The sequence below is a fragment of the Sceloporus undulatus genome, chromosome 6 (assembly GCF_019175285.1).
Source record: "Sceloporus undulatus isolate JIND9_A2432 ecotype Alabama chromosome 6, SceUnd_v1.1, whole genome shotgun sequence".
NCBI classification, from domain to species: Eukaryota; Metazoa; Chordata; class Lepidosauria; order Squamata; family Phrynosomatidae; genus Sceloporus; species Sceloporus undulatus.
Window position 1 is genome coordinate 149,885,019 of NC_056527.1, and position 17,930 is coordinate 149,902,948.

The following is a 17,930-nucleotide window of genomic DNA, read 5'->3' on the forward strand; positions in this document are numbered from 1 at the left end:
AATAATAATAATAATAATAATAATAATAATAATAATAATAATAATAATAATATTTCCCCCGTTAAATGTTTGGTTATACCTGGCATTAAAAAACACACAAACATAAAATGCATCCATGTTGAGGTTTCATAAAACAGTAAAAAACATATAAAGACAACATCTAGATTAAGTGTAAAGACAAGCATACAAAGCCACAAAAGTACAAATGCTTCAAAATTAAAAATAAATGAAAATAGTGCCTTGATCCAAGTCCTTGGGAATAACTCAGCATTGGAGTACAGTTGGCCCTCCACATTTGTGGCTTTGACTTTTGCGGGTTTAATGGTTTGCAGTTTTGATGAATATGTTCTCTCTAGGAATTTCTAGGTCCTCCAGCGCAACTCTGCCAGAAGTTGACCATAGAGTTGTGATGAAGGACCTCAAAGTTCCTAGAGAAACCACTTCTCTAGGCATTTGTAGGTCATCCAGCTTGATTCTAGGGTCACATTCTGGCAGATGTTGACCACTGAGTTGCACTGGAGGATCTGGAGATTTCTTGAGAAGTGTTCTCTTAGGTAAAAAGAATAGTGTTGGTTTTTTAATTTGAACTTTTTCCACATTCATGGGGGTCCTTCACTCTTAACCCCAGCGAATGTTGAGGGACCCCTGTAATTCACTACCTGAATGAACACAAAGATCATTCATTCTGAGTTGTTTTATTCCTTTCCCGTCCATTATGAAATCCTTTTGTCCCATCAGGGCCCTTAGGTAAACGCAACACTCCGACGGGTAACCCAACAAAATTCTGCATTTTGGGACTCTGCATGGGGCTGCCCACTGGGCTTTTCTCTTGTGTGAGAGTTTGTGCCTGCCGACGCCTCTGAACCCATGGGCTGCTGGAAGGGGTGAGGCTACTGTCCGACGAATAATCCGCGCATCTCCTGGGCGTCTCGGGGCTGGCGTTTAAGCTGAGTCGTCCGTCTTCCACCAGAGGAGACATCCTGGAGACTTTCCGTAGGGAGCAAGGGCTGGTCCGAGGGCTCGATCTTGGAGACAAGTTTGGGCTAAGGTGATTGTTCGTGTAGGTGACTGGGCTCAGTTTGTTGGAAGTGTTACTTCTCCGGCCAGACATAGGGGAGGTTGGGTTACTCTCCGGCTCAGAGGAACTGTTGGCTGAAGAATCATCGCCAAGGAACTGAAGTTCTTCCACCCTCTTATTTATCGATCGCCTTTTGTGGTGACCCTTGTTCAAGTCTCCATCACGGCTCTTGTCTTTGAGGACCTTCTTCTTTGGAGGCTTCCTTCCAATGAGGATGGCCTTCATGGCCGTCTCGTTGTCCAGCAGACACATGGACTCATGAGCTTGGATGGCAGCATCCACCTCTTCGAACTCGACGATGGTGCATTCTTTGGTCCCCATTTGACTGTATCGGCTACTGAACCTCTTGATATCCGGCGGGAGATCCCTACCGGGTTTGAGGATGCGGACTGATGAAATGACACCAAACTTGACAAAGGCTTTAAGAAGATGTTCCATAACTTTCTCTTGAACGCCTCCATTTTCTTGCCCTTCCTCCAGAGAATGGAGGTTGAGCGTCAGGTGGATGTCATAGACAAGCAACATCTTGCTAGGCAGATTCTCGCTGGGGAACACTGGGACGGGTGTATTGCGCCGAACCTTTCGGTTGTCTTCATTCAGCTCCAGAATATCAGAATATTTCAGGGCATAAGCTGTGGTTCTCCAGTCACGGGTCAAGTGTTTTACCTGCAAGAAGAAATAGGAGCCCATTTAGAAAAATCCAGTTTGAAGATGCCACATCTCCTTAACAATGGGTTGAAATGCTATGCATTCATTTATGCATGAAGTTGCCTGAAGTTATTACAGTGCACCCTTGCTATATGTGGGGAATCCGTTCTGGACTCCCCCGCATAAAGCAAATTACGTGTATGCTCGAGCCCCATTTAAATGAATGGGCTCATGCACGCAGTGGTGTGGTGGTGCGTGCGCTCCATGGGCACATGCCCCATTAGTCCCTATGGGACGCGCTGCCCCTTCCTCCCCGCACGTCCCCGCGCAGCTTTCAGCGTATGCTGAAAGCTGCGTAAAGCGTGCCTACATATGATGCGGGTGACCTGTATTATTATTATTATTATTATTATTATTATTATTATTATTATTAACATTAATTTATAGAGTGCTGTCAAGTTTGCACAGCGTTTTACATAGTAAGGATCAAATAAAATAAGAAAAAAGAAAATAATAAAAACCTGCCAAGCGTTGTACAATCCAAAACAATATTACATGATTAAAAGATTTCAAAAATAATACTAACTAGTATACAATAAAGACAAAATAAACAGCAGTAACCAGCGAAGTCAACAACTGAAATCAGAATTTTTCCGTTGCAATTTTTTTCTTTGAAAAATTCTTTTTCAGAATTTTTTCTTTGAACTCTGGGGGTCACGAGGGTCATTTTTGCCATGTTTTTAATCCCCCCCCAGCCATTTTAGATGCAAGAGAAACATTTTCTTGATATAACAGAAAGTGACTGGAGTGCAGGGGTCACTTCTAATTCAAATGTTAAATTCACATTTTTAATTTTCCATTTGAAATTAGCAGAGGGTGAGCTTTTGCTATGTACGCCTGGGCTGCACATTAAATTCTGTGCCATCATTTCAAGGAGCATTCCTAAAGCATACTAAAATCATTTGGAAAACTCAAGAGATACACAGACAATTGCTTAAACAAACAAAACCACTTTTCCAGTTGTCTCCAATATTTAGAAGCCATTTATTTAAACACATACCTTTTTGAAAGAAGTCAGCAACTTCACGCTGACATATCCCATCTTATTTCTCCGGACGTGCTTCAGAAGGAAGGCGTCTTTTTCAAGGTTTTCATCCGAAAAGTAATACTCAATCTGGGCCACCAACTTCAGGATCAGTTCATGCTCTGGAGGTTTCCATTTGTGTCCCAAATCGTCTCCGTCGTTTTCACCGCCGCTGGCAAAAAAGAAAGAGGAACCTGGTCAAATCCACAGCTTTATTCTCGTGATGAGTTTACGCACTCATTTCTTCTTACAGAGGAAAGATTGGCACAACATGAGAAAAAGAACCTTACAAAATATGAGTTCAGTGCTATAGTCCATTAGGGCTATTAGGACTTTCTTTTACGAGAGCTTTCCCCGAATGTTGCAAAAGAGAATTAATGCATGCAGGCTTAATTCGGGGGGAGGGGGGGGGGGAGAAAGCATTGCCATACATGTCTATTTCTGAGTGTGGTTGTATGGGGGACCTATCAGTGACATCAGAAGTAAACAAGTGGCGTGCAAAGTGCCCAGATAAATGGTGGTGGTGGGCGGACGTTGCCTCTTGCTAGAGGATGGGAATGAGAAAAGAATATTGGATGCCAGGGCAGCGAGCAAAACAACCCTATTAGGCTGTGACTCACCAGCTTGTGAGTCACCAAAGAAGATGAAGAAACCCAACAGAGGAATGCATCTCAAGGGCAAGGGTTTGTCCTTTGCCTCTCCAAAGCCCCTGACGCATTTCGCTAAAGTCCTCTTGAACATCTAGCCACACAGCCAGCCTTTTGCGGGGTGCTTTGGGGTGAACGGATGGAGAATCACCAAGCCAGATTACCCTTTTCTTTTTCGTTTTGCAAGCCATGCCACACAAAGCCGTGATTTATTTCTCTGTTGGGCTGTTTGCTTAGCAGCAGGTGCTGGCATTATTCAGTCCCTCGCGCAGAAAACCTTCCTGATTTATGTGCCGTTTAACAAAACCTAGAGGAAGGTAACTCTTCGGAGACATACCTTCCCACACTGTCCAACAGGAAAGCAGTTACATTACTGTATTAGTAAATTGGTATTCTACACTGAGTGGCATAGCTCCATCCCATGGAGTAGTGGGATCTGTAGTTTGACAAGACAACCAGCGTTGTGTAGTGGTTTGAGTGTTGGACTACAACTCTGGAGACCAAGGTTCGATTCCCAGTTCAGCCATGAAACCCATTGGGTGACCCTGGGAGAGTCACATTCTTTCAGCCCCACAGGAAGGCAATGGCAAACCTTCTTGGAACAATTATTCCCAAGAAAACCCCAGAATAGGTTCACCATAAGTCAGAAATGGCTTGAAGGCACATAACAATGACAGTTTTATAAGGTCTTTGGCCTTCGCTGACCAAGAGTGCTGGTGCCTCACCAAACAACGGATCCAAACAGTCTGTAGAATGGAGCAATGGCAATTGAACCAGTATCAAACTGCATTATTTCTACAGTGCAGATACACCCTGAGCAAATGATGGAGTTACGAGGAATGCCTCAGCACTTATGGCCACTTCAGGGAATGCCTGCAGCCGGCTCATTAATCCCGTGGTAATCCATGCTCACGCTTTGGGTCTTCCGATTCATTTATTTCTAGGTAACTCCCTGCAGAGCACTGCTCATAGTGCGTCACAGCCCAGAAGGGAGACTTCGTCAAGCCTGTCACGCTAATTGAAGCTGATGGGCAAAACAACAGGCTGTCCTGCTGGCTTTGCAAAGCTGGACATGGCTCCCCAGTCACCCTAATCTGCTTTGCTCCTGGAGCCTGTAAACAGCACCCAGCTGATGGGATTGACCCATCAAGTAACCCTGGCATGGCTCTGCCATTGTTTGACAAAGATGCATTGGTCTAGCAGGTCATATATCAGCAAGGCAAGGAAGAAGAGGACACTTCCTTACTCCACCAAGGAGTAATGACCTCCAGGTGCCAGGTGTGGTTTGGAGAGGGGATGCATGCTACAAGCACATATAGTCCCTAAACCAAGTTTAACGTGAGTGCAACACACCGATAATGCTGGCAGAGTTTCCCTAGTCAGCAAGTGTGACTTCTAAGATTTGCTGCATTATGTGCCTTTCAAGTTGCCCGTCCATGGATATTGTAGGGCTTTCTTAGGCAAGGGATGCTCAGAGGTGGTTTAACCAGGTCCTTCATCTGAAAAAGAGCCGACAGCACCTGGGATTCCTTGGTGGCTTCCCATCCATGTATGAACAAGAGCCGACCCTTCTTAGCTTCTAAGATCAGACCGGATCTGGTGCCTTCAGGATGTGTGTATGTGCCTTCAGGTCATGGTCAGCTTATGGTGACCCCATGCATTTGATAGGGTTTTCTTTAGGCAAGAGGTGGTTTTGCCAGTTCCTTCCTCAGATAGGTTCACCTGAGGGATGCCGTAAGTTGGAAATGACTTGAAGACATATAAGAAAAACAAATAAAAGCAGCACCCAGTTCAAAAGGTGGTGCAGTGCTACCGCTAGCAGGGAGGCTTCTCTGAATGGAACCAGAAGGGAATTTTGGAAGGTCTAGGGAAAGCAAGTAGGAGTTTGTTTCTTTTGGTTCATCCTCCTCACTTCTTTGCCCGTTGCTCCCCTCCAGCATCAGATTTCCAATGCTTTGCTGGTCCAGTACACTCCTTCCCTCCTTCCACCCCTAAACAAAGTGCCAGATCAGCAAGAGATCCACTCCACCCTCCACTTTCCAAAGCCAGAAGACGCCTTGCCTTCTAGGATCTCGCTGCCAAAAGGGGCTTTTGGAGGATTTCTCAGACTGGAGGGGAGGGAGAAGCCAGGCATGCTGCTTGATGCAACACCCAGCTCCAATTGCACCAAGTTTCCTGTTGGATTCAGGGAAATTGCAACCCAAATTTCTTTTGCATCAGAGCTTCAGGGCAGAGAACGTCAGGCCATTTTTTGTAAGGAATAGTGACTGGGGTCCAAAACACACTGACGGAATAATCCACTTTGAGACCTCTTTAAGCATCAGCTCCAGCTCAGCAGGGTCAGCCCTGGTTAGTCCACAGATAGGAGACCACCAAGGAATCCCAGATGCTGGAGGCTCTATTTCAGAGGAAGGAACCGGCAAGACCACCACCTTGCCTAAGAAAACCCTACAAAATTCAAGATAAATCATAGGTTGACAGAGAAATGAAGGCACACACACAGGCAATGGCGCACAGGACTAGCCCTACATACCGTAAAGGCACCAGATCCCACCTAGTCTGAGAAACTATGCAGGGTCAACCATGCTTAGTACTTCGAGGGGAGGCCATCAATTAATCCCAGGTGCTCTTAGGCATTATTTCAGAGGAAGGACCTGACAAAACCATCTCTGAGTCTGCCTTGCCTAAAAAAAACCCTATAGAATTCATTGGGTCACCATGTCAACCTATGACTTTAAGGCCTCCTAAAGGCACCAGAGCCTGTCTGATCTTGGAAGCTAAGCAGGGTAACTCTTGTTCATATGTGGATGGGAGACAGCCAACCCAGGTGCTGTTAGGATCTATTTCAGAGGAAGGACCTGGCAAAAACCACCTCTTCAGTCTTCCTTGCCTAAGAAAGCCCTAGGAAATTCATGGGGCTGCCATAAGCTGACCATGACTTGAAGGCACATATACACATCCTGAAGGCACCAGATCTTGGAAGCTAAGCAGGGTCAGCCCTAGTTAGTCCTTAGATGGGAGACTAGGTGCTATAGGTGATATTCCAGAAGAAGGACCTGGCAAAACCACCTCTGAGTCTTCCTTGCCTAAGAAAACCTTACAAAATCCATGGGGCTATTAAGCTGACCATAAGTGGAAGGCACACCCCCACATCCTAAAGTCATCGGATCATGTCCGATCTTGGAAGCTAAGCAGAATTAGCTTTGGTTAGTCCTTGTATGGGAGACCACTAAGGAATCCCAGGTGCTGGAGGCTCTATTTCAGAGGAAAGAACTGGCCAAAGCCTTGTCTAAGAAAATCCTCTGAAATCCAGAGCTGCCATACGTCGAACCATGAAGGCACATACACACACCTTGAAGGCACCAGACTTTGTCTGATCTTGGAAACTAAGCAGGGCCAGCCCTGGTTAGTCCTTGCATGGGAGACCACCAAGGAATACCTGGTGCTGGAGGCTCTATTTCAGAGGAAGGAACTGGCCAAAGCCTTAGCAATGCAATCCATGGGGATTTCATTGTCAGCATTGCTCTCCCAATTTAGGCACATCTGGGGTGGGTAGGCTGTCTATCTCCCATCTTTGGACACCATTAAATCTTATACCTCCCATTTAGGCACATCTGGGGGAGTCATCTCCCATTAAACCTTCCCTTTCTTCCTCCCCAAATGGCAACGGTACCTGGATTTCTCTCCAATTCTTTGATCTCTTTGGGAGGCATCGTCTTCGCTGCAGCTGCAGCTCCCCAACGGAGTCAGGCTGAGGAGCTCCCCATCTTCTTCCTCCTCCTCCTCTTCCTCCTCCTCCTCTTCTTCCTCTCTTTTCTCAGCCTCGGGGGCTTGGGCCACCCGGATCTCCACTGGGCCAGGGACCCCCCAGATGCCCATCTCACCTTCACCTCCCTCCAGGGCCATCCCTTCTTCCACAAGGGAGAAAGGATGCGAAGAGAGCCAGCAGGGCTTCCCTCCCTCTTCCTCCTCCTCCTCCTGCACCTCTCTCTCTCCGCAGCTCTGAGCCAGAGGCAGCCGAGGCGGTGCTTCCTGCCTCCATCTCCGCCTCCATAGCAGCATCCCACCCAGGCAGACCTCCTCCTCCTCCAAATTTGGAAGAGACCCCAAAGGGACATCCACTCCAGCCCCATTATTTCATGAAAGAAGACACCATGCAAGCCCTCCTCCCTGGGACAGAGGGCCACCCAGCCTCTGTTTAAAGACCTCCTAATGTTGAGCTGGAATCTCTTTTCCTGTACCTTGCAGCCATTGAGACTCTGAGTCCTAGTCTCTGGAGCAGCAGGAAACAAGCTTGCTCCATCCTCAACATGGCACCCCTTCAAATACTTAAACAGGGTTATCATGTCTTAACCCATCTTTTCTCCAGGCCAGACATCACCACCTCCCTAAGTCTCTCTTCATAGGGCTTTGTGGTTTCCAGACCTTTCTTAAGGAACTCCAAAGGCCCTGATCCAGTCCAACCCCCTTCTTCTGCCATGCAGGAACTCACAATCAAAGCATGCTCAACAGATGGCCATCCAGCCTCTGTTCAAAGACCTCCAAGGAAGGCAACAATTTCTTCTACTTCATTGGGAAGTTCCTCCTCATATTTAGGTGAAATCTCTTCGCCCATAGTTTGCATCCATTGCTTGCTCCATTGATATGTCCCATTCTCTGGAGCAGCAGAAAGCAAGATTGCTCCATCTTCAATATGACATCCCTTCAAGTACTTAAACAGGGCTCTCACATCACCCCTTAACCTTCTCTTCTCCAGGATGAATATACCCAGTTCCCTTAGTCTTTTCAGACCTTTCTTAGAGATGGAAGGTACTCCAGGGGCCATCCAGTCCAACTCCCAGCCATGCAGGAACTCACAATCAAAGCATATAATCATAATAATAATATGTTTATTTGTATTCCGCCTCTCCCATTTGAGTATTGAGGCGGGTTCAACAGATGGCCATCCAGCCTCTGTTTAAAAACCTTCAAAGAAAGGGACTCCACAACACTCGGAGGCAACAGTGTCTTCCACTTCATTGGGAAATTTATCCTAATGTTGAGGTGGAATCTCTTTCCTTGTAGCTTGCATCCTTTGAGACAAGCTTGCTCCATTGTCAATATAACATCTCTTCCAATATTTAAACAGGGCTATCACGTCTTAACCCTTCTCTTCTCCAGGCTAGACATTGCCTTCTCCCTAAGTCCCTCCTAAGAGGGCTTGGTGGCTTCCAAACCAACTTAAGAGAGATGCTAAGATGTGAAGCCCTAACATGGCTTGACATGTTAAGATGTTAACCAAGATGTTAACAAGATGTTAAGCAAGATTTTAACCAATATGTTAACCAAGAGGTTACCAAAGAAGTTATCCAAGATGTTAACAATGATGTTAAGATGTAAACCAAGATGTTAAGATGTTAACCATAATGTTAAGATGTAAACCATGATGTTAAGATGTAAACCATGATGTTAAGATGTTAACCATAATGTTAAGATGTAAACAATGATGTTAAGATGTAAACCATGATGTTAAGATGTAAACCATGATGTTAAGATGTTAACCATGATGTTAAGATGTTAACCATAATGTTAAGATGTAAACCATGATGTTAAGATGTAAACCATAATGTTAAGATGTAAACCATAATGTTAAGATGTTAACCATAATGTTAAGATGTAAACCATGATGTTAAGATGTAAACCATGATGTTAAGATGTTAACCATAATGTTAAGATGTAAACCATGATGTTAAGATGTAAACCATGATGTTAAGATGTTAACCATAATGTTAAGATGTAAACCATAATGTTAAGATGTAAACCATGATGTTAAGATGTAAACCATGATGTTAAGACGTTGACCAAGCCCTTTGAGGAGCAGCTTATGCCTAGTCTTGAGAAGAGATGGGTCAAGACATGATAGCCCTGTTTAAAAATTGGAGGGGAGGCCATTGAGGATGGAATAAGATGTTAAGAGAGATGTTAAGATGTTAAGAGGCACCATCTTAACTCAGGACAGAAACATAGGAGGAAGATGCCTCTTGCGAACACCTCTGTCTCATTGTAGCCTCTTTGCCTGAGGAAGAAGAAGAAGAAGAAGCCATGGAGCTTGGAAAGCTTATTGTTTATTTGACTTGGCCAATAAAGAAAGGCCTCCCTGTTTGGTGGGCTTTTGTTTGAATTTGCTTCAATGGCCTTGCACCTGTTTCCTTGGTTTTGTATATTCTGTGAGTCTCTTTTGAGGGGAGATGTGGCTTCTGTGGTGATTTTGTTTACTTATATGAACAAAAATATGTGTTAAAAACACTGCATTCTGTTTGTAGTAAACAAAGAAAAAGGGGCGCTGGCCCTTTAAGAGAGCCTCGACGTTGGCCTATAGAGGCAGGGCTGTATAAACACATTCACTTCCGGTTTCCATGCTAACTCAACCAGCCCCCAAAATGGCGGATGCTTAATGCGTACGGAGCGCCCCTGATCCCCCTTCCATGGGGAACCCGAAGTGTATACAATGTAGTGTTTCTCCTCTCTAGGGGAGGAAAGGACGTTTCTGATAGGCCGGCCGCGACAGAGGCGGAGACTCACTCCTAGCCACGCCCCCTGATGTTGAGAGGGGAAAATGGCCGCCGCCCGAAGGTTGGGATGCCCGGATGTGCAGGTTGCCATGGCGACCACGCAGCGGCTTCCGGTTTGGGGCGGGGGAAAAAGGGCGTCGGAAGGGGCGTCGCGGTCCATGGCTTCGGCGGCGGCTGGATCCCGTTGCCATGGTTCCCAGCAAATGCAGGCCTCCCGCCGGGAGTAGGCCTGGGCACGTCGCCCCGGTAAGGAAGGAAAGAAGGAAGGAAGGGAAGAGAGAGAGGGAGGAGGGAGGGAGGCCAGCCTAAGCCTTCGGAAGTATTCGCCGCCGGAAGGAAAGAAGCGACACAAAGGGACCCTGAAATAGGCACTATATAGATATGTGTGCGATTATATATGTATATATATGTGTGTGTGTGTGTGTATGTGTGAGTGTGTGCATATACACACACACACACATTTGCACACACATGTACATATATTTGCACACACATCTTTGTGCACACATACCCATATATATACACACACACAATATACATATATTTGCACACATGCATGCACACACTTACACACACACATATTTGCACATACATACATATATTTGCACACACACATATATACATTATTTGCACACACATGCATACATAAATACACATATGCACACAGACATATATTTGCACACAGATGCATGTGCACGCATACACACACATTTACACATACATATATACATATATTTGCACACACACACATATACATATGCACACACACATTTTTACACACACACACACACATATATATATACACATATATTTGCACACACACACACACACACATATATAGACATATGCACACACAAATATATAGCCATATTTGCACACATACACACATATGGACACATATGGCCCCACATGGACCACTCCCTGGTCCCTGAGTCTTCCACACGCAAAACACACTGAGACACTTGGGCATGAAGGAGGCATAGGCAAATAGCCATTCACTACCACAAGCTTCGTACCCAAATAGCCTCAGTCTGGCTCTTGATTTGGTTCATGGTCCATAATCCATCGTCTGTATCTTTCTCCAGTCACAACGTTTCGGTTGCGCATGACATTCTTCCGAAGTGGAAACTACTCAGTTCTCAGAATGGCACCAAGTGGCTGCTGTCTTTACTTCTTTGTAACCTTTATTATTGTGTTGACCTCAAGCCATGATCCACAGAGTGTTTGTTTGTGTCAAACATCCTTTTGTTTGGACACCTTTGCGTTCTTGACAGTTACTAACAAGAGTCTCCCATTTGCAGGCGAACAACTACGGTCTGCAGCTGGTTCTCCAGAGCACTCCTCCGGCGGAGAGAGCGAAACCCGTGAGGCTTGGTCTTTTTATTATTACCAAACCGTAACAAAGAATCGAAGCATGGCGAGCGATGGGGTTGCGATACTCTTGTGTTATAGATTGAGGATTATTTTTTGGGGGTGTGTGTGAAGTATTACATTTGTACAGTAGTGTTTATGGAGCGTTTGCTTTGTTTTTACGTGTGTTGTTCATCTTATCACAGTTTCCCTGTTTTTGCCGTGTTGTATTTATTTTAGTTTGTGAGCCACATGGATTTGGAAAAAGGTATACATTAATAATTAATAATAATAATAATAATATAATTAATAATAATAATAATAATGCAATTAATTGCACGACTTTGGATATAGACAATGTAATTTTGTATCTACCAAGCAGGTCGACTTTTTGTCAAAAGAATAAAGCTGCTTTCATCAGAAAACCAAGACAAGTGTTTTATCTTTTCTGTATACACTTGGATAGATAGAATCATCGACTCATGGCATCCTAGAGTTGGAAGAGACCCCAAGGAGGGCCATCCGGTCCAACCCCATTCTGCCATGCAGGAAATCACATTCAAAGCATACCCTTTGATGGCTATCCAGCCTCTGTTTAAAGACCTCCAAAGAAGGAGACTCCACCATTCTCCATTGAGGAAGTATGTTCCACTGTCAAACAGCCCTTACTGTCAGGAGGTTCCTCCTAATCTCTTTTCCTGCAGCTTGCATCCATTCCTCCAGGTCCTAGTCTCTGGAAAAGCAGAAAACAAGCTTGCTCCCTCCTCAATATGACATCCCTTCAAATATTTAAACAGGGCTATCATATTACCTCTTAAACTTCTCTTCTCCTGCTAAACATCCCCAGCTCCCTGAGTCTTTCCTCATAGTGCTTCATGGTTTCCAGACCCTTCGCCATTTTAGTTGTCCTCCTTTGGACACATGGCTCCAGTTTCTCCACATCCTTTTTGAATTGTGGTGCCCAGAACTGGACACAATATTCCAGGTGGGGCCTGACCAAAGCAGAATAGAGTGGGACTATTACTTCCCTTGATCTAGACATTATACTTCTATTGATGCAGCCTAAAATCGCATTGGCCTTGTTAGCTGTCGCATCGCACTGTTCACTCATGTTCAATCTGTGGTCTACTTGGACTCCTAGATCCCTTTCACACTTATAAGTCTCATTCAGCCAGGTGTCCCCCATCCTACATCTGTTCATTTCACTTTTCTGCCCTAAGTTCAGTACCTTACATTTCTCCGTGTTGAATTTCATTTTGTTAACTTTGGCCCAGCTTTCTAGTCTATTCAGGTCTTCTTGAATTTTGATCCTCTCCTCCAGGGTATTAGGTACTCCTAATTTGGTGTCATCTGGCCTAGATAGCCTAGAAGTGCACTGGCCTTTTTTTAGCTGCCGCATTACACTGTTGACTCATGTTCAGCTTGTGGTCTACAAGGACCCCTGGATCCCTTTCACATGTATTGTTCTTGTATTAGTTACACATTTCTGCATTATTTTTATTATTCCATGATTAGTTATACATTTGTAGAGCCAGCATAGCATAGTCGTTTGAGTGTTGGACTAGGATTATGGAGACCAGGGTTCAAGTCCCAGTTCAGCCACACAGACCAATTGGGTGATGACTATGGCCAAGTAACAGTCTCTCAGCCTCAGAGTTTGGCCAGGGCAAACCTCTGGACCAATTTCCCCAAGAAAACCCCAGGATAGTTTTGCCTTAGGGTTGCTGTATGTCAGAAACGACTTGAAAGCACACCACAACGCCAAAATATACTTGGACAGAGGAGTTTGTCACACGGGATGGATCCAGTGCAGAATTTATTGATTTAAAGTGAAAAAGCTCCACAAAAGTGGGTTGTTTTTCACATGATGTTTGGGGTTAAACCCAAACAGAAATTAGAAATAACCCTCAAAAGCGGGTCGTTTTTACAGACTCTGTTTGCGTATGTGAGAAATAACACGACATTAATCCGAACGCAAAGTCAGCAAAAGCCGTTCCTTTTTACTATTGGGAACTTCCCGAAAGTGAAAAAGGAGTGTGTTTTGTCAACTTTGCATTCGGATTAATGTTGTGTTATTTCTCATTGACGCCAGGATGTCTGAAGAACAACCCGCAAAAGTGGATTTTAAGATCCCTCTTCCACACGGGATTTAACCAGTTTGCCTCCAGTTTGCCTCCGTGTGATAAAGTCTAGAGGAGTTGGAGCATATGGGCCTTTTGTTACTACCTTCTTCCATTTCCCCATTACAATGGAGAAATATAGAGTATTTCTAACTTGTAGATGGTACTCTGTATCAGGATTATTGGGATGTAGGCATGGAAATGTGTATGTATGGCTCTGACCCCAAGACCAGAATTGCATAGGGTCCTGAGATACATTTGCACCAACATAAAGGGGCACCTTTAATAGAGTAGCAGTTTTTAAATATAAATAAACTGCACCCCACAACCAATGCATTTCAAATTTGTACAAATCAGTAGGTTTGCCATTTATTTCTGTGCTGTGTCATTACACACACTTCTGTAAGGGAACCCCATTTGTACGTTGGATCTTTGACTAACCCGCTCCATACATTTGTTATGACTTACATCACATTATAATAAAATATGATGGAAGGTGTGTGTGTGTGTGTGTGTGTGTGTGTGTGTGTGTGTGTGTATCTTACTCTCTCTTTCTCTGTCACACACAGGTGGATACACACACAAATGTACACTTAATATACCTGTGGGAAAAGGAGTAGTAGACCTTCACCAAGCTGCTCCTTGCCTTAGCAATCACCCCTTCAAAGATTTTACTGCCAGTACTCAGTTTTGTTTAAAAAACTGCACTTCTGAATCTAATTTTCCCATGTTTTCTAATAATGTCATCTATTAAAAAGACTTCTTACTTTCAGTTACTGCTTTGTTAGGAAATTTATAGGTGAGAAACGTTTTGGAGGTACTCTACTTCATAGTTTCTTCTTAAAACCAGTGTGGCATAGTGGTTTGAGCATTGGATTCTGACTCTGGAGACCAGGGTTCGAATCCTTGCTTGGCCATGAAACCCACTGGATGACCATGGACGAGTCACAGGCTCTCAGCCTCAGGAGAAGGCAATGGCAAACTTCCTCTGAAGAAATTTTGCCAAGAAAACCTCCAGGATAGGTTCACCCTGTGGTTGCCATAAGTCGGAAACGACTTGGAAGGCACACAACAACAACATTCATGCCTAAGAGAGAGGAAGTATAACTATAGAGTAGATACCTATGTAAAATCTGTCTCAGCATTAGATGTGGGACTGAAATGGCCAAGTATTCCTGTAGACATTTGGGATAGTGAACACACCCTTCTACTAATGGTGTAATATGAACCAGTGTGACATAGCTATTAGAAGTCTGAACTAGGACCCCAAAGGCTTGGTCTAAAATCTCCACTTTGTAATGAGGTTCACTGAATGACTTTGGTTCAGCCATCATCTCATTCTAAAGTATATTATAACAAATGAGAAAGCGGGGGAAATCCATGAAGGAAAAGTTGCATATCCATGTAACAAACTTGATACAGAATGAGCAAGTTACATATTTGAATATACACCTTGCACCACACACAAGTTCTGTTTATTCATTTATTAGTTACAGTTCTATCCTGCCTTTCCTCTGGTGAGTTGCAGGAAATAACGGCTCTCTCAATTTATCCTCACAACAACCCTGTGAGGAAGAGCAGGTGAGAGTCTCACTGGGCCAAAGTCACCCACTGAGTTTTATGACTCAGTGGAGACTTAAATTTCCCAAGTCCCAGTGTAGCAATGACTACACAATGGTTCTCAATCTTACAAGATTGCACACCTTTTAGCAAAATATTGACTAAAGGTTGTAAGAAAATTAAATGACAAAAGCCGATTTCCCCAGATCTGGTCTGTTTCGGAATGCCTCCATTTTGCAAAGAGGATTTCCGGAAAGGTCAGCATTTGAATTATCCCCATTTACCAGATACTGCTGCTGAGAAAAATTATTTCTCTAAATAACAAGGAAACTCTATAGTTCACTCAAGATTTTAAATCGACAGGATTTATATGAGAAACCATTGTGTCACAAATTGAAGCTGGCCCAAATACCTTAGAAGGCACCAAATCCTGTCTGATCTTGGAAGCTAAACAGGGTCAGCCTTACTTAGTTCTTGGATGGTGCAAGAACAGAAAGGAGGAATAGCAAAGCAGCAATTTGGTGTTATGACACCTAGCACCTATTTCTAATGCAGTGCTTATAACACACTTCCTAATCTTATCTTAATATCTAGGTACACCAACAAAGCTTCATTCCCATTCCCATTTTTCCACTTTGCCTGACAGTTTGCATCTAGTCTCTTCTCACATGAATCTTCAATGGCTTCCCAGATGTCTGTGGAGATACTCCATGTAGAATTGCCCATGACTGTAATTCTCATCTTATACCCAAATTGCATTTCTGGACCCTAACAATTTATCACTGGACTGTTGCATGTAATTCTAGTAGATGTCTAGAACAAATTTGTAGTGTAGTTATACTTGGAATTGACTTCTATGGAGTTCAGTGAGTCGAGGAAAGTGTGCCTGGGATACATATACAACTTCATTCTTCTGTTCACTTTCTTCCCATATTCATTGTAACCCAGTAGTTGCTGTATAAACCCATACCCTTTTATTCACCTCCTTGGCCTGTTTGCATTGAAAATGTAATAGTTTTTGTTGTAATGTATTTTTTTTTTGTTGTTTGCAGATTGAGTTTAGATTACACAAAGATCAGCCATATCTTCACAACAGGTTCCTGCAGCATGATGTTGAGAAGAACTATTCTGGAAAACTAGGTAATGTTGGAAGACAGACTCCTCTTTTTGAAAATTACGCGTGCTAACTATGAAAGGAGCAAGACTGAAAGAGCAGGACTAGCATACTTTCTTTTCATGTGATGCAGTTGTGCTTTTTCTGGAAATAAAAGAATTAGATATCTGGAGATGGATCAGGGAAAAATAAAGTTGTTGGGCAGCTCTTCAAAGCACACAACACTTGAAAGTCCTGGCACTGCATCAGCGTTCCCTGTAGCAAACAAGTAAAATAATGGCTGATAGGTCGATGGAATTGTGTCACTGATAGATTTGTGGAAATGTGTTCCTAAAGATTTATGTGGGGCTGTTTGAAAAAATGAACTGTTTTAGGACACAGCACCTATACTTCCAGCCACTGTGCCATAACCAAATGGGTCAGGAAATTATTGGAGCTGTAGTTCAAAATGTTAACTTCCCACTCTACTAAATGCATCTGAGGAAGTAGATGGAAGTCTATGAAGGCTCATGCTGCCAATTTCTTTCATTCAGTTGGTCAAAGGTGCTACAAGATCTCTCTACATACTTTTCCAAGGTTTGGTTGAGAGATGTGACTCATCCTCCTGTTGGTTGTAGGAAATAGTTGTATATCTGTAGGGATTGTGTTCATGAAGCTGCTGCTAAGTCTTCCATACAGTGAGTTATCATGAAGAAAAACAGGGTGGGGAGAAGGTATGTAGAATTGAGCTCCTTGTAAGTAATAAAAGGTATCAATATGTTTACTAAATACTTTTTAGAATGTACTCCAATGTCTTCAGTTCTAACAAGTGTAATTTAACTCCAGCTCCCAGAATCCTGGCTTAGTGGTCAGACTGGCATGGACTGATGGAATATGCAGTCCAAAACTTCTGGAGGGCCTCTGGTTGTGGAAAGGTTGAATGCTTAGTTACATGTGTATTTGGTTCATTGAATGCTTAGGTACATGTGTATTTGGTAACTGGCAGCACCATCCTGCATATGCCTGTCTAGAGCTGCATTGCAGAAATAATCTAGTTTGATACCGCTTTAATTGCCATGACAGCATTGTGTAATTCTGGGAACTGTAGTTAGTTGTGTTGCCTAAACTCTGACAGAGAAGGCTAAATATCTCACATAACTACAAATCCCAGAATCCCATAGCTTTCACCCATGGCAATTAAAGCAGTGTTGAACTGGGTTATTTCTGCAATGCAGATGCAGCCTAAGTTTTTCAAAAGACGTTATTTCCAAAGAACAGCTTATAAAATCCTAGTTGTAATTTAATCTGTGGTGATACGTGGCAAGGCTGCCATTCTTATTTTTCTGTTTTCTTGCAGGAGATGGAAGATTAAGTCCATTATCGCGCAATAAAAAGTTGTATGTTCCTGTAACGACAAATTTTGCCGATATCCCTGGTCTTGAGATGAAATATGGGGCAGGCTCTCTGTCACCGTTTGGTGACTGCTCTTTCCCTACCCCTTCAAAATACAAAATACAGCAGGGCTGTCATAGTGCAAGTGCAACTATCCCAGGTAACTGACATGAACTGGTTTAGCAGATAAAATTTGTATACCTGTCGGGCGGGGTAGAAATACTCAAAATAAATAAATACACTTGCTTTTAAAAGATATATTGAATATCACCTTGCTGCAGTGAAGTGAGATGTAAAACAGTGAGGTCCACTCCATTGGCTTGGCTGAGACTCCTTGTATCTGGAGGAGATCATTTATATTTTATTTATATTTAAAATGTTCAGACCACTTTGAAGGTGAAATAACA

The 17,930-nt window shown here is 43.5% G+C and overlaps 2 protein-coding genes across 2 annotated transcripts in view; one reads left to right on the plus strand and one right to left on the minus strand.

Moving 5' to 3' along the window:
- Positions 1-21: 21 nt before the first annotated feature.
- Positions 22-7,474, minus strand: LARP6 (La ribonucleoprotein 6, translational regulator). The gene is made up of 3 exons (XM_042471215.1): positions 7,131-7,474; positions 2,787-2,982; positions 22-1,744 (listed from the first exon to the last, which is right to left on the minus strand). The coding sequence occupies exons 1-3, from the start codon at positions 7,361-7,363 to the stop codon at positions 677-679; spliced, it is 1,497 nt and encodes a 498-aa protein (XP_042327149.1). The 5' UTR covers positions 7,364-7,474; the 3' UTR covers positions 22-676.
- Positions 7,475-10,059: 2,585 nt separating this feature from the next.
- Positions 10,060-17,930, plus strand: part of LRRC49 (leucine rich repeat containing 49) — a 40,656-nt gene continuing 32,785 nt past the window's right edge. The window contains exons 1-4 of the mRNA XM_042473993.1: positions 10,060-10,254; positions 11,310-11,372; positions 16,091-16,178; positions 17,489-17,683. Of these exons, the coding sequence (XP_042329927.1) occupies positions 10,084-10,254; positions 11,310-11,372; positions 16,091-16,178; positions 17,489-17,683 (517 nt within the window). The 5' untranslated portion in view covers positions 10,060-10,083. The remainder of the gene's footprint in view (positions 10,255-11,309; positions 11,373-16,090; positions 16,179-17,488; positions 17,684-17,930) is intronic.